The following is a 15,237-nucleotide window of genomic DNA, read 5'->3' as shown; positions in this document are numbered from 1 at the left end:
TCTTTGTCTCTCTTACATCGCATATGTAGTAGCGTCCATGTAGGTACAAACACTAAAAAATATTAAATTTAATTTTTTTATTGTTTTGAATAATTTTATCATTAATATACTTATTTTCAGAACTATTTCAATTTTTATTTCATACTTATGTTTATATAAATTATAAATTAAAAACATATCAAAAATGTAATACATATTAATAAAATGCAAATACATATAGAAAATTAATTATAAAATGTCATCTTAAAATAGTTTTTATTTTTGTTCTTTATTTACATATGCATACATATACAAAAAAATAAAAATAATATGATAGCCTTTTTGCTGACATTATCTCTCAATATTTGCATCCGTGTGCTCACGTATTAGTGTTTGTACCTACATGGACGCTACTACATATGCGATGTAAGAGAGACAAAGATGGAATGATGCTCTCTCCTTGTCAAGCAGTCAGCATGTTACCACAGAAATTTCCCCTGCTCCTTATGAATCTAGTGAGAATCTTATCGTCCAGATATTTCATAAAATAAGTGACATAACTTCGTGAATTTTTTTTTAATATATTCTTTATATAATAAAGCAGTCCTCTAAAAGGCCGGATTTTACAGTTTCGCTCTTAAAAATTTATAATAAATAAAATACGGACTCGCGGCTAACCCAACCTTACCCGTTCCTAGCTGTGCATTCCCCCAAGTTTATTAAAAATTTTTATTTTTATCTTTTTTTCATAAAATAGCTCTTTAGAGGACTACAAATGAGTTTACTGATTAAGAATATCCTAAATTTAATAAGATTCATTCAATATTTTCGCTAATATCTGGAAAATAAGAATCCGTAATTCCCGGCCGGCCGATAGGCGTCTCCACCATGTCGCCTGCCGACCCTTAATAGACAGATCGCCAAAGGCCTGCCTAAAGAAGAGACCGCCATCTTCATGCGATAGACTTTGCCCCTTACCGACACACTTTGCCCCTGGTTCGAGTCCGTGCTAAATTTCGTAGACTTGACCAAAAGACTTTGCCCCTGGTTCGAGTCCGTGCTAAATTTCGTAGACTCGACCAAAAGACTTTGCCCCTGGTGCAAGTCCAGGCTAAATTCGTTTGACATTACCAACAGACTTTGCCCCTGGTGCGAATCCAGGCTAATTGATCATGAGACCAATTTGAGAGATTTGGCCCCTGTTGTGTGTGTGTGTGTGTGTGTGAGAGAGAGAGAGAGAAAGAGAGAGAGAGAGAGAGAAAGAGAGAGAGAGAATATTTTACATATATGCATATATATATATAAAATTTATTAAATATAAAAAATATATTTTTTACACATAAAATGTTTTTTTATTGAAATAATCACGATTTTAAATGTGATATAACACAGTGTTCAAAAATTTTTTAATTAAATTTTTTAATTAAATTTTATTAAAGAAAATTACTTGAAATTTTTTACATTAAGAATTTAAAGGCTCCTTATTCTCTTGTAGAAATTTATCACTACGCCAATTAATCACTTATTTTGAGTATTTAAAATACTATAATATACAGTAATTTAAGTATTCGAAATAAAAGTGATTAATTACTCGAAATAAGTGATAAATTGGCGTTACTAATAATAAATTTCTATAAGGGTTGAAATAAAGTATAAGAGATAAATAGGCTATATGTGAGCCGTATGCGAAATGTGAGATGTAAGACGCATATTGAAATTTAATTTTTCGATATAACTTTCAAAAATGTACACGAGGTACAAAAAATTAGCTTGGACATTTGTAAGACTTAAAATTGGGATTAATTCTCAATTCTATTAATTAAATTTCGATATAACACACCTTATACATCCGCGCACGGCTCACATATATATAGCCCATTTATTAGTGCAATTTTTAAGTTCCTTATTTTTCAAAGTTCACCTTTTTACGTTTTCAAATATTTTTACGTTTTCAAGAATTTTATATTTTTACTTACCGCAGTTTTTTATCTAAATGTAAAATCTTTTATCGCAGTCTATAAAAAATTGAAACAATTTATTATACAATTTTATGATATAATATTATTATTATTACAATTTCTATATATATGCACATCTGTCAAATATTGTGATTTATTTTACATTATTATTATCTATTTTAATAAAAAAAAAAAAAACAAAAACACTTGCAACAATCAAAAATAAACCGCCTGCCGCGAACGGAAAATGCCAAGAAAGCACGCAATTTCCGCGAATCTCGTAATTTTTTTGAAAAATCAACAATTTCAACGAAATTGTAAATTCTTCAAATCACTGCACAAGTATAATTCACAATAATAATTTTCAGTAACTACGATAAAAAATCGTATACTGAAAACCGCAAACGAAAGTGCAATGGGAGTAAGAGTAAAGTCTGTGATAAAATTAATTGGCAATAGAAAATTAATAATTTTCAAATAGAAAAATTTTGAAATTACCGAGGATTTACAAATAATAAAGTAAAAATATTAAATAATTTATGTTTTCGAATTTTGCTCGCGGAGAGGATCTTTAAAACAAGATTTTTAGAAGAGAGGACCTTTAAAATATAAACAGGCAAAAACGTTGGAAAAATTAAAGCGCGCGTTTAAACAAATAAACGCAATGAAATAAATACGCAAATGTTTTTACTTATCGCTGTAAGCTCACAAGCTTCTGACGTGCTATACACTTTTATACATATAATATATACAAGGTGTCCGGTAACTAACGGACCAATGATTAAGGGCGGATTCTCTGGCCAATTTGGAGACGATTTTTCCTTAGCAAAAATGTTGAGAAGTCAATAATTTTCGAGTTATAAGCGATTGAAAAAATAGGTTTTTTGAAAACTAAACGTTTTGGAGTTAAAAGTCTAACATAATTACATTCTTCAGTTAATTTCAGGTAGAGTTTACTATAATAAAATTTTAATTTAAGACTTAGTTATAAAGATACATAATGACAAAGATTGGAAAGTTGTAAAAAATGATGACCTTTTTCGACATTTTCGCTGAGGAAAAATCGTTCCCAAATTGACCAAAGAATCCATTTGTAATCATTGGTCTGTTAGTTACCGGACACCCTGTATATTGGACACGAGTTTCGTTTGTTTCAGATTCTCGAGAGTTGAAGTAGGAACATACGAGTATCATATATCGTTTGTGACTTGCCGAATGAAAGCAAGACAGAAAGCAAACGAGATGATGAGCTTAATAGCTCATAATGTTATAAATAAATAAATAAAAAATTATAACCTGACCTACTAGTTATTGAATCTTTTTTTAATAAAATGTTTCATTATTATTATCATCTAAGTCTAAGTCGTTTAATTACTTTTTAGTTTTTTAATAATTAATTTAATTTATTCTAGTCATTTTTATATGAGAAAAATAATATCACGTATACGTTTTATAATGAATTAATATATTTCGAGAGTCGAATTATATATTTTTAATAATATAAAAGTGTTCAAAAATTATATTTGACTTTTAATTTTAATTATTTTAGCAAAGAGTTCCGAAATCTCTTACACACATAATAGGGATTGGGGTGAAAATAAAAGAGCGAGAAATCTTTCGCAGACATATATACACATTTCGCACACAAAACGACGATGAATTCCGGACTGGATAAATTTTCCGTTTCCTTCAATTGTTAATTGAAATGGTTTATTGTGCATTATTTAATCACTTGAATGATAAATCATTCTGAGATTAATCCATGAAGCAAATTTTTTAATATATGAATTCAAACAAAAAAATTAATCTTAATTTAAGAGAAATATTATAAAAAAATATGCAAAAGTTTTTGATCAAATAAAATTATTATAAATACAATTAAAAATTGAAAATTATATATGTATATGATATAAGCAACTGTAATTACATTTTATACATAAATTTTCCGCTTCCTTCAATTGTTAATTGAAATGGTTTATTGTGCATTATTTAATCACTTGAATGATAAATCATCCTGAGATTAATCCATGAAACAAATTTTTTAATATATGAATTCAAACAAAAAAATTAATCTTAATGTAAGAGAAATATTATAAAAAAATTTGCATAAGTTTTTTTTTCAATAAAATTATTATAAATACAATTAAAAATTGAAAATTATATATGTATATGATATAAGCAACTGTAATTACATTTTATACATAAATTTTCCGCTTCCTTCAATTGTAAATTGAAATGGTTTATTGTGCATTATTTAATCACTTGAATGATAAATCATCCTGAGATTAATCCATGAAACAAATTTTTTAATATATGAATTCAAACAAAAAAATTAATCTTAATGTAAGAGAAATATTATAAAAAAATTTGCATAAGTTTTTTTTTCAATAAAATTATTATAAATACAATTAAAAATTGAAAATTATATATGTATATGATATAAGCAACTGTAATTACATTTTATACATAAATTTTCCGCTTCCTTCAATTGTTAATTGAAATGGTTTATTGTGCATTATTTAATCACTTGAATGATAAATCATCCTGAGATTAATCCATGAAGCAAATCTTTTAATATATGAATTCAAAAAAATTAATCTTAATGTAAGAGAAATATTATAAGAAAAATATGCATAAGTTTTTGATCAAATAAAATTATTATAAATACAATTGAAAATTGAAAATTATATATGTATATGATATAAGCAACTAAATCACCGGAATTCAAAGCGCCTCTATGTGCACAAAACGTGCACATTGAACTACGTAGCCATGTGCACGATGCTCCCGAGTGGTAACAGGCTATGTGCACGGTACGTGGTTCGATTCCGTGCTATGTGCAGAGATGAGCGCCAGTAACACGTAGCTGTTAAAGGAGATGAGTTCGAGACCTCGCAGGGCCAATTTTTTTTTTTTTTTTTTAGTACGACCACAGATTAATAGACAGATCGCCAAAGGCCTGCCTAAAGAAGAGACCGCCATCTTCGTGCGATAGACTTTGCCCCTTACCGACACACTTTGCCCCTGGTTCGAGTCCGTGCTAAATTTCGTAGACTTGACCAAAAGACTTTGCCCCTGGTGCAAGTCCAGGCTAAATTCGTTTGACATTACCAACAGACTTTGCCCCTGGTGCGAATCCAGGCTAATTGATCTTGAAACCAATTTGAGAGATTTGGCCCCCGTTGTGTGTGTGTGTGTGTGTGTGTGAGAGAGAGAGAGAGAGAGAGAGAGAATATTTTACATATGCATATATATATATAAAATTTATTAAATATAAAAAATATATTTTTTACACAAAATGTTTTTTTATTGAAATAATCACAATTTTAAATGTGATTTAACACAATGTTCAAAAATTTTTTAATTAAATTTTTTAATTAAATTTTATTAAAGAAAATTACTTGAAATTTTTTACATTAAGAATTTAAAGGCTCCTTATTCTCTTGTAGAAATTTATCACTACGCCAATTAATCACTTCCCAGACAGCACATGATATTATACGAATATTCTATATTCATACTATGAATGTACGTACAGTATATAATATCACCTTTAAAAAAAGGTAAAAAAAGGCGACCAGTTAAAGGCACGCCATTAACAAAAATTATCCATTGCAAACCCATGTAGAATCCTATCCTATTGCAAACCCATGTAGAATCCTATGAAAAATTAATCATTGCAAACCCATGTAGAATCCTAGGCAAAATTAACCATTGCAAACCCGTGTAGAATCGTACCCATTGCAAACCTATGTAGAATCCTATGAAAAATTAACCATTGCAAACTCATGTAGAATCCTATGAAAAATTAACCATTGCAAACCCATGTAGAATTGTATTAAAAATTATCCATTGCAAACTTATGTAGAATCCTACATTGCAAACCCATGTACAATAGAATTGTATGAAAAATTATCGATTATAAACCCATGTACAATCGTAACAAAAGTAATGAAATAAAAAAAAAATTGCGCCAAGTGAAAGTAGAAACTTGTACCAGTGGAAAATTAAAGTTGCAGACATATATAGAGTCGTATAATGAATTAGTAAAAATTTAAATTTGCAAATGTAGAATCGTACCATAAAAAAACTTATCTTTTAAAAAAAAAGATAAACAAGATGCCAAGTCCATGCGCCATGTGAAAAAGAAATAAAAAAATTTTAGTTAAAAAAACTGGGAGCGCTGCTAAATAATATTCTAACAATATTAAAATTAAATTGTTACTTTTAAACTCATTACAGTTAAAATATGTTTTGTGTTTAAATTAATTAATGTTACTTTAAGGTGCATTGTAATTTTGAAACTTAGCAGCGCGTATTTTCCGTAGGGGGGTTAAAAAAGGGGTATTGAAATTAAATCTCAAAATATGAGATTATTTCATATTTAAAATCTTGGCCGTGTCCAAGTAAAAATTTGGTGCCTTGTGCACCGGTATTTAATTCTAACGAAAAATTATTTAGTTTCGTTAGGATAACGCATTGTCATCCGCGATTTGGCTCTTGTTGCCCGTCTTATACGTTAAATATCTACTTCATCACGGCTACGGCATAATCATATCCAGTGCTTTGCCTCTTTTCTCTTTTGATTCCCATCGCAGTTTCAGTTAAAATGTCAACTGTTACATCTGATAGATAATCGTGACAGTCGAACTCTTTTCCAACTTTATCGCGAAGTCGTCTCACAAGATCCATGCTATTCTCATAAAACAAAGGTACAAACGTCTTCAAAATACTCGTGTGGAATGTAGGCGCTATCACTTTTCTATGTCTTAGCTATTTATCGCCAGTTGTGATAAGCAAACCCTCTCCGAGCCATGGTCGAAATCTCTCCTTTATTTAATGTAATAATACTAAAAATCACTCAGCGTGAAATTATATAACTATATTAATTTTATAAAAACATTATAATATGTAGATTTTTGATTATTTGATTTCTTACTCGTATTCCACAGTATTTGTAGATGTGTGCAGGGTTACTCTAAATTATTTCAATATCCTGTGGATCTAACAGAAAAATGATTACTCTCGTTCCCAAATATCCGCCTAATACTAATCCGTATGTATTGAGATATTCCATGGTTTTGGATACTGTGATCTCTGGAGACAGTCTAAAAGTGATTAATGCGTGACGTAATATAGGTACATGTGGTGGACCTGAATCAAAGGAGTTTAATGTTAAATCAAATGTTAAATATTAAGTGAAATATATAACTTGAAAATCGATTCTTATTTTATAACAAAGAAATATTATTACTTATCAAATTAAAAAATTAATTTTTGTTGAATACTTACATGGAAGCTTTTTCACAAAGCAAATTGCTCTAGAACACTCGACGTAATAATACAATGTAATTAACGTTAGGATAGGTAGCTCATAAAATATGTCGTTGGTTTTGTATGGAAATTATATCTTGCATCTTTAATGTGTATATAAAATACATGAATTTACCACAAGTATGGCGCCATAACACAAAAGTGGCGTCATAGTGGTGAAAGACATCATCAGAATTGCAATAGACCGGTTACCGCTTCTTTATGGTCATTCTTTAATGATTTGGGTGAATATATCTCAATACTTACATATCTATAGTTTCAATTATCATTTCATCACCTAAATTGACGTTGGAATTGACGTCAATACAAATTTCGAGGTCATATGTCTCGTCCATTCATAATTTTCGAATGAGAATATTATTTGTACTATTTATAATGCGCGTTTAAATTATCATCCAGCAATCGAGCTTTGATTTAAATTTAATCGAGCATGCCAATATTCAATTTTATCAACTTTGAAAGCATTAGAACAGTCCATTAAATTTTTGACCTAAACTCTTTTCAGCAGAAATTTATAAATGTACCAATAAACACGAAAATGTAAACAGGATGTGTTTCAAATAGAAATGGCAATATTCGATTTTAATATTTGATAATTTTTTTCTTTTAAACATATACGTACACGAATGCAAACATTCGCATAAGATAAACGATAAGATGTAGATATTTTTTGAAATATATAATAAATTAAATACAATAAATTATATATACATGTAAATATACGTTTTATACATATACCATACATATATATATATATATATTTTATAAAATATATTTTAAATATAATAAATATAATTTTTTAAATATATCATTATATCAAAATATTGTGCTGAAAAAATATTATAATCAGAATTATTGCCCTTTAAAAAAAATACCCGCTCCCGAAATGTATAATTGTATAATATATAAAAAATATAATTTTCAAACTTATATAGTATAACTCTTACTCGCGTTTGCACGAGAATTAAATTCTTTCACCGTTTTCCTGAATTAAATCAAAGATACTGGTTTGCGTGGCTCGATCTTGATCTTGAATCCGTCATGCCTTTTTAGAATAATATCGGCGCGTAAAACGAAATCTTTTTCTGGCACATCAGAAATGACACGATAATTTCTTAGTATCGTCGACAACAGGACTTTCAATTTTAGCATAGCATATTTTCGCCCCACGCAGGACCTTAACAAAATTTTTTAATGTCAAATATGACAACGTGTTGTGTTATTTTCATAAAAAAGTTTGTTGCAAAATGTTTGTAATATAGTATAAAAAATGAATTTAAGTATATAATTTTCTGTATCGAAGACTTTCATCTATTAAATACCTTGGTCCAGCACTGAAAGGAATAAAAGCATAGTAATGTCTTTTTTGCATTTTTTCCGGTAGGAAATTATCTGGATTAAAAACTGTTGGATTCGGATAATATTTGTCCGAACGATGCGCTGCGAATTGTGCTATTATTGCCGTGGCACCTTTTGGAAGAATATAATCACCTGTAACTGTTGTTTCATAAAAATTAACTATTTTAGTCTTTCAAATTCTACATAAGTAAGTTTCTAAAATAAATAATAAAAAAATTTATAATTATCCATATTATTGTTGTGTATCAGGTATACTTACCTATCTTTACTTCTTCGTTAAGTTTTCTGGCAATGACAGGTACCGGTGGAAAAAGTCTCAGAGTTTCCAAAATAACTCTTTCGAGATATTTCATTTCCAAAGTGTCTTGAAAAGTGCATTGTCTGTCGCTGTCGCCGAAAATTGTATCCAATTCTTCATACACGCGAGCCTGCATAGTAAAAATTATCAAGTTGAAAGGACAGAAAAGAAGATGGACTTGCGATTAATATTGAAATCAAATATCATCCATAATTTTAACAGAAAGTAAATGTCACACAACTGCAATGACTATATAAGATTTAGTGAAAAAATAAGAAAAAATTGAGTATAAAAAGATAAAGAATTTTAAAGATTTCTTTCCAAAAATACTAAATTGCAAATAAATTTACCTGAATATCTTGATGACATCCTAAGGCGCATAGTGCAAAACTTGAGCCAGCTGCTGTGGTATCATGACCCTGTAATAAATCACTAATTGGTTTTCTAACAATGCATCAAATAATATAACTTACAATAGCATAGCTTACAATACACCAAATTTTTTAAAAAAAGAAAGTGAAAGGAAACTTTTTATTATAAAATTTAATACGTCAGTTAGAAAATTCATTATACAATTGAGATTATTATTGTAATTAAAATGCAGTACGCGTACTTCAAACATGATAGTGTTTACTTCCTCCCAAATTTCCTCGTCAGTTATCTGTCCAACATTTTTCAATTCCATCATCGTATCTAGGAACGCAAGTCGTTTTTTTTCATTTATATCGTTTTCATCGATATCATCTCTGACATAATGCAGTTTATATTTAGCATCATTATTTTGGTCATTTCCTTCATTTTTGATCGCATTTACGCTTTCCATAAGTTTGTTGTCTTCATTTTGCACTTTCTTTTGCTGTTGATTTTTCTCTTCTATATTCTTCGATTTTTCTTTAATAACATGATTTATCAGCGTATGAATAATATTGAGCATTTTCTTTTGCTTCTTCGCAAGCTTGGTAAATTTAAAAAGTAACTCAGAACGTAATATAACATTATATTGCCTTCGATGTACAATATCGCTCATTCTACAATATTTGAATTATATTGAATTCTTTTTTTATATATAAAAATTCAATAATATAATATTATAATTTTAAGACAAAAAACAATATCTACTTCATCACTGCCATGGCATAATCGTATCCAGTGTTTTGCCTTTTTTCTCTTTTAACTCCCATTGCAGTTTCTGTTAAAATATCAACCGTTACAGCTGATAGATAATCATGACAGTCGAATTCTTTTCCAACTTCATTGCGAAGCCGTCTCACGAGATCTATACTATTCTCATAAAACAGAGGTACAAATGTCTTTAAAATACTCATGTGAAATGTGAGCGCTATTATTTTTCTATGTCTGTGCCACTTATCACCTTTTGTGATAAGCAAACCATCTCCAAGCCATGGTTCGAAGAATCTGTAATAAGGAGAAGAAAGATTTGAAACTATTGATATCTGTCTCTTAATATTGCTTTACGTAATATTGTACTACGTGAAGTACTTCAAGCATGAAATAATATATAATTTTATAAATATGTCGGCTGTAGGAGCTTAACGCGATGTTATTGCAAAAATTAATTTTTTCACTAATTATCGACGCAAAAGACATTGCGTTAGGCTACTATAAAATTACATGTTGATTTCGAGAGCCGAGTAATATTCTTAATATTATATAATATATTAATTTTATTGTATATAATATATAAAAGCAATATAATAGATGTAGAATTTTTTGATTTTTTTTACTCATATTCCACAGCTTTCTCATTATGCGCAGGATTACTTAAAATTATTTCAATATCTTGTGGATCTGCCAGAAAGACTGCTACTTTATGTCCAATATATAGGCCTGCTACTAATCCATATATATCACGATATTTCAAAGTTATATTAAATATATCTTCTGGAGACTTTGCAAGAGGTATTAGTAGGTGGCCTATGATAGGTAAGGATGGTGGACCTTGTGATAAAGAATATTTTAAATTAATATTAGATAAAATAATAATTCACCTAAAAATTTTTATTGAGTAACGAGAAAAGAAAAAATATTATTGCTTTTTAAATTAAGAAGTTTAATTTTTGTAGAATACATACCTGGTATTTTTTTAATGAGACGAACTGCTCTAGAATGCTCAATGAAATAGTACAATGCAATTAACGTTACGGCAAGTGCGGTCAGAAGCCAATAAGTTGTATCGTTAAAATACAATGTTGTCGTACTCATTGTGGTGATAAATTATTTTATTCTACGATATTACTGTGTCTTACGATATCGTATTACAATTTTGTTCTGCGATAACGGTGATATGTTATTTTTCGTATAACGCTATAATAAGTAATATACTCACTTTAGGATATTATAAAAAAATTTCTTTTATAGTTTTTTAATATAAAATATTTTATTTCTTATCGGCAATCATAAATGTATCAAAGAGTTTTGCAGCTTGTACAACAGCAGTTTTTATACGTTTAATTTATTTGCAACGATATGTGACAATAGTTGTCGAAGAGTAACACTCGATGACTGTAATAAAGTATTACTTTCGGGAAGTTATACGAATATATATATATATATACGAATATATATATATATACGAATATATATATATATATATATACGAATATATATATATATATACGAATATATATATATATATATATATATATATATATATATATATATATATTCGTTAACTTTTGTACTGCCTAGAATCATCAGAATGAATTACGTCGCACGGACCTTATTAAGTCCCGTGCGTTAATAATTATTCGGCACGTAGGCGTGCGAACTGACTTTCGGACTTCCGGGTCCCGCGTGTCGCCCGATATCATCGCGTCGGGTCGTCTCAAAGGCGCGGAACAATAACAACGCGCCGCGTCTCGGCCGTAAATACGCGGCATTATATTGTTCGAATCGAATTACGGCCTCGCTTATTTGTATTTCGGCGTCACTAATACGGAGTTCACTCCATAGTATATCGAAAGAATATTGATTTTTCTTTCTTGACCTAACATTTTACTCAAGCTTTTATACAATTATTTTTCTGTCTATCTTCGTTCATCATTGTTCAAATATATTTAATGCTTGTTACATTTGAGCGATTTCAAATAGCCTCTCTCGAATTCCGTCCTCTCTCCCGTCCTCTCTCCCCCCTCTACCCCCTGACGATCTGAGCGAGTCGATTATCGCCGTCGCGGAAATTTTCGGGATAATTTACTGATTATAAAGGTCATCTGTCGATTTGTAAATTTTCAGAGTGGCGCGAATCTCGCGCCCAATTAAGCATATTTTTCGTGTTTTCGCGAATTTCCCGCTTTCCGCGCCGAAGGTGTGCCGTCGGCCACTTACATCGGCCCTATTTCTCGGATCCTTATCGATCCGACGGACTAATATCAAAACAACGGTTACAATATATATATATATATATATATATATATATATATATATATATATATATATCGTAACAAATATATATATATATATACAATGTATATATATATATATATATATATATACAATGTACAATATATATATATATATATATATATATATATATATATATATATATATATATATATATATCGATCCGACGGACTAATATCAAAACAACGGTTACAATATATATATATCGATCCGACGGACTAATATCAAAACAACGGTTACAATATATATATATATATATATATATATATATTGTAACCGTTGTTTTGATATTAGTCCGTCGGATCGATAAGGATCCGAGAAATAGGGCCGATGTAAGTGGCCGACGGCACACCTTCGGCGCGGAAAGCGGGAAATTCGCGAAAACACGAAAAATATGCTTAATTGGGCGCGAGATTCGCGCCACTCTGAAAATTTACAAATCGACAGATGACCTTTATAATCAGTAAATTATCCCGAAAATTTCCGCGACGGCGATAATCGACTCGCTCAGATCGTCAGGGGGTAGAGGGGGGAGAGAGGACGGGAGAGAGGACGGAATTCGAGAGAGGCTATTTGAAATCGCTCAAATGTAACAAGCATTAAATATATTTGAACAATGATGAACGAAGATAGACAGAAAAATAATTGTATAAAAGCTTGAGTAAAATGTTAGGTCAAGAAAGAAAAATCAATATTCTTTCGATATACTATGGAGTGAACTCCTATTAGTGACGCCGAAATACAAATAAGCGAGGCCGTAATTCGATTCGAACAATATAATGCCGCGTATTTACGGCCGAGACGCGGCGCGTTGTTATTGTTCCACGCCTTTGAGACGACCCGACGCGATGATATCGGGCGACACGCGGGACCCGGAAGTCCGAAAGTCAGTTCGCACGCCTACGTGCCGAATAATTATTAACGCACGGGACTTAATAAGGTCCGTGTGACGTAATTCATTCTGATGATTCTAGGCAGTACAAAAGTTCCGGAAACTCGAGTAGGTCCCGCGCGCCTTCCTTTGAGATCGATCACGCCCTCGCACAATATTACAACGAATCCGAAAAATGCGCGAATGATGATATGCGCGAGAAAGATTATGCAACTTCTTATGCGTGACTCTAGACAATTTTCCCTTCTCCGATATAGAAATCCTAATAGACGAAAACAACACAGTAATTACGAGACGATACTTTGATGTTACATTAATGTGACCAAAATCGCGGCGACTGTCGGCGTATCCGCGGGAGAGAGAGCCTCTCTTAATATACGCGCGGGAGAGAGCACGCGGTCGGCCGGGCGCCGGGATAAATTCTACGCGGAACGAAACTCTAAATCGAACCTCCCGAAATATCACGAAATTACACCGGTGAATCTAATAACCGGCCGCGGCCGTGACACGCTTCTCTCCCGAATACGGTACTCACAAAAAAAAGAATTTAGCGGCTTTACAAAGTATATAGGGCCGTTCGTCTCACCGGTATCGTTGGGTCCTCTGATGCTTCGGCATCCGCGCGCAGGAACCTCTGCTCTCGACCACGCTCCGCCAGACAGTGACGAGCAAGAGGCCTGTCGGAATCACGCCGATAATGAATTTGGGCATTTTCCACCCGTGGCGCTCCTTATCTTGGCAGGGCCGCCGGGTGCCCTGCGGGGCCCTGCGAATTTGCTTAATGCAAATTTTCTCTCGCCGTTCCTCTTTTCCTCTGCATTGAGTTCCGCTGTTCCTCTACATTGGTCGTCGGGAAGACTCATAAGAGCGCACCTCTTTGCGGTTCCTCCCAAAAATCCGCCAGATCGATTGTTTGATCGATGGTGAAATTTTGTGTATCCGGATCTGCGGAGGCTCGAGGCAGAGTATCTCCCGCGCCTTTTGTTTCCGGGGCTCTCTCGCCTCTCGCGAGAGAGTGGTCATCCCCGTCTCTGGTCGGAATCTCTGTGAGGGAAGGAACATTTTACGGCGGTATCCAGGTTCTTAACGGGAGGAGCAATCCAGAACATCTATGTGAAAATCAAGAGACACGGTAGTGTCTCACGACCAGTTAAGGGCGTAGCGGAGACACCGTGTATCTTAACGCGAGTCGGACATTTGAGTCTTTATAATATTTCGAATCCTCAATAATGGCTGAAGCAATTGAGTTTATACTAGACTTAATCAATAGATTGAGTTCGAATTATATAATAAAAGTGTCTTTATTTCTGCTCTACGTGATTTGTAAGCAGAGATATATAAATGCAAAGTCGAAATATGAAAAATTTCTACTAAGAAACGTCCCCGTCATCATTATCATCGACCACGCATACATAGTAGTATCGTGTTACACGTACTTTAAAAAAAGGTAAAAAAAGGCGACCAGTTAAGGGCACGCCATTAACAAAAATTATCCATTGCAAACCCATGTAGAATCCTATCTTATTGCAAACCCATGTAGAATCCTATGAAAAATTAATCATTGCAAACCCATGTAGAATCCTAGGCAAAATTAACCATTGCAAACCCATGTAGAATCGTACCCATTGCAAACCTATGTAGAATCCTATGAAAAATTAACCGTTGCAAACTCATGTAGAATCCTATGAAAAATTAACCATTGCAAACCCATGTAGAATTGTATTAAAAATTATCCATTGCAAACTTATGTAGAATCCTACATTGCAAACCCATGTACAATAGAATTGAATGAAAAATTATCGATTATAAACCCATGTACAATCGTAACAAAAGTAATGAAATAAAAAAAAAATTGCGCCAAGTAAAAGTAGAAACTTGTACCAGTGGAAAATTAAAGTTGCAGACATATATAGAATCGTATAATGAATTAGTAAAAATTTAAATTTGCAAATGTAGAATCGTACCATAAAAAAACTTATCTTTTAAAAAAAAAG

The 15,237-nt window shown here is 31.7% G+C and overlaps 1 protein-coding gene across 3 annotated transcripts; it reads right to left on the bottom strand.

Moving 5' to 3' along the window:
- Positions 1-7,328: 7,328 nt before the first annotated feature.
- On the bottom strand, positions 7,329-13,969 carry LOC114946035 (cytochrome P450 4g15-like). Of its 3 annotated transcripts, none has more exons than XM_085483571.1 (9): positions 13,830-13,897; positions 11,022-11,253; positions 10,674-10,887; positions 10,048-10,344; positions 9,542-9,956; positions 9,279-9,347; positions 8,890-9,058; positions 8,594-8,768; positions 7,329-8,448 (listed from the first exon to the last, which is right to left on the bottom strand). In XM_085483571.1, exons 2-9 carry the CDS (start codon positions 11,149-11,151, stop codon positions 8,262-8,264), a joined length of 1,656 nt encoding a protein of 551 aa, XP_085339697.1. In that variant the 5' UTR covers positions 11,152-11,253; positions 13,830-13,897; the 3' UTR covers positions 7,329-8,261. The 3 variants fall into 3 exon arrangements, with proteins under 3 accessions (XP_085339697.1, XP_029178250.2, XP_085339698.1); XM_029322417.2 differs by lacking the exon at positions 13,830-13,897 and adding an exon at positions 11,276-11,459 and having other exon boundaries at positions 11,022-11,217; XM_085483572.1 differs by lacking the exons at positions 10,674-10,887; positions 11,022-11,253 and having other exon boundaries at positions 13,830-13,969.
- Positions 13,970-15,237: the final 1,268 nt, after the last annotated feature.

Source organism: Nylanderia fulva, unplaced genomic scaffold (assembly GCF_048542155.1).
Source record: "Nylanderia fulva isolate GAGA-0341 unplaced genomic scaffold, ASM4854215v1 Scaffold26, whole genome shotgun sequence".
In the NCBI taxonomy this organism is placed as follows: Eukaryota; Metazoa; Arthropoda; class Insecta; order Hymenoptera; family Formicidae; genus Nylanderia; species Nylanderia fulva.
This window is presented reverse-complemented; position numbering and strand designations above follow the sequence as displayed.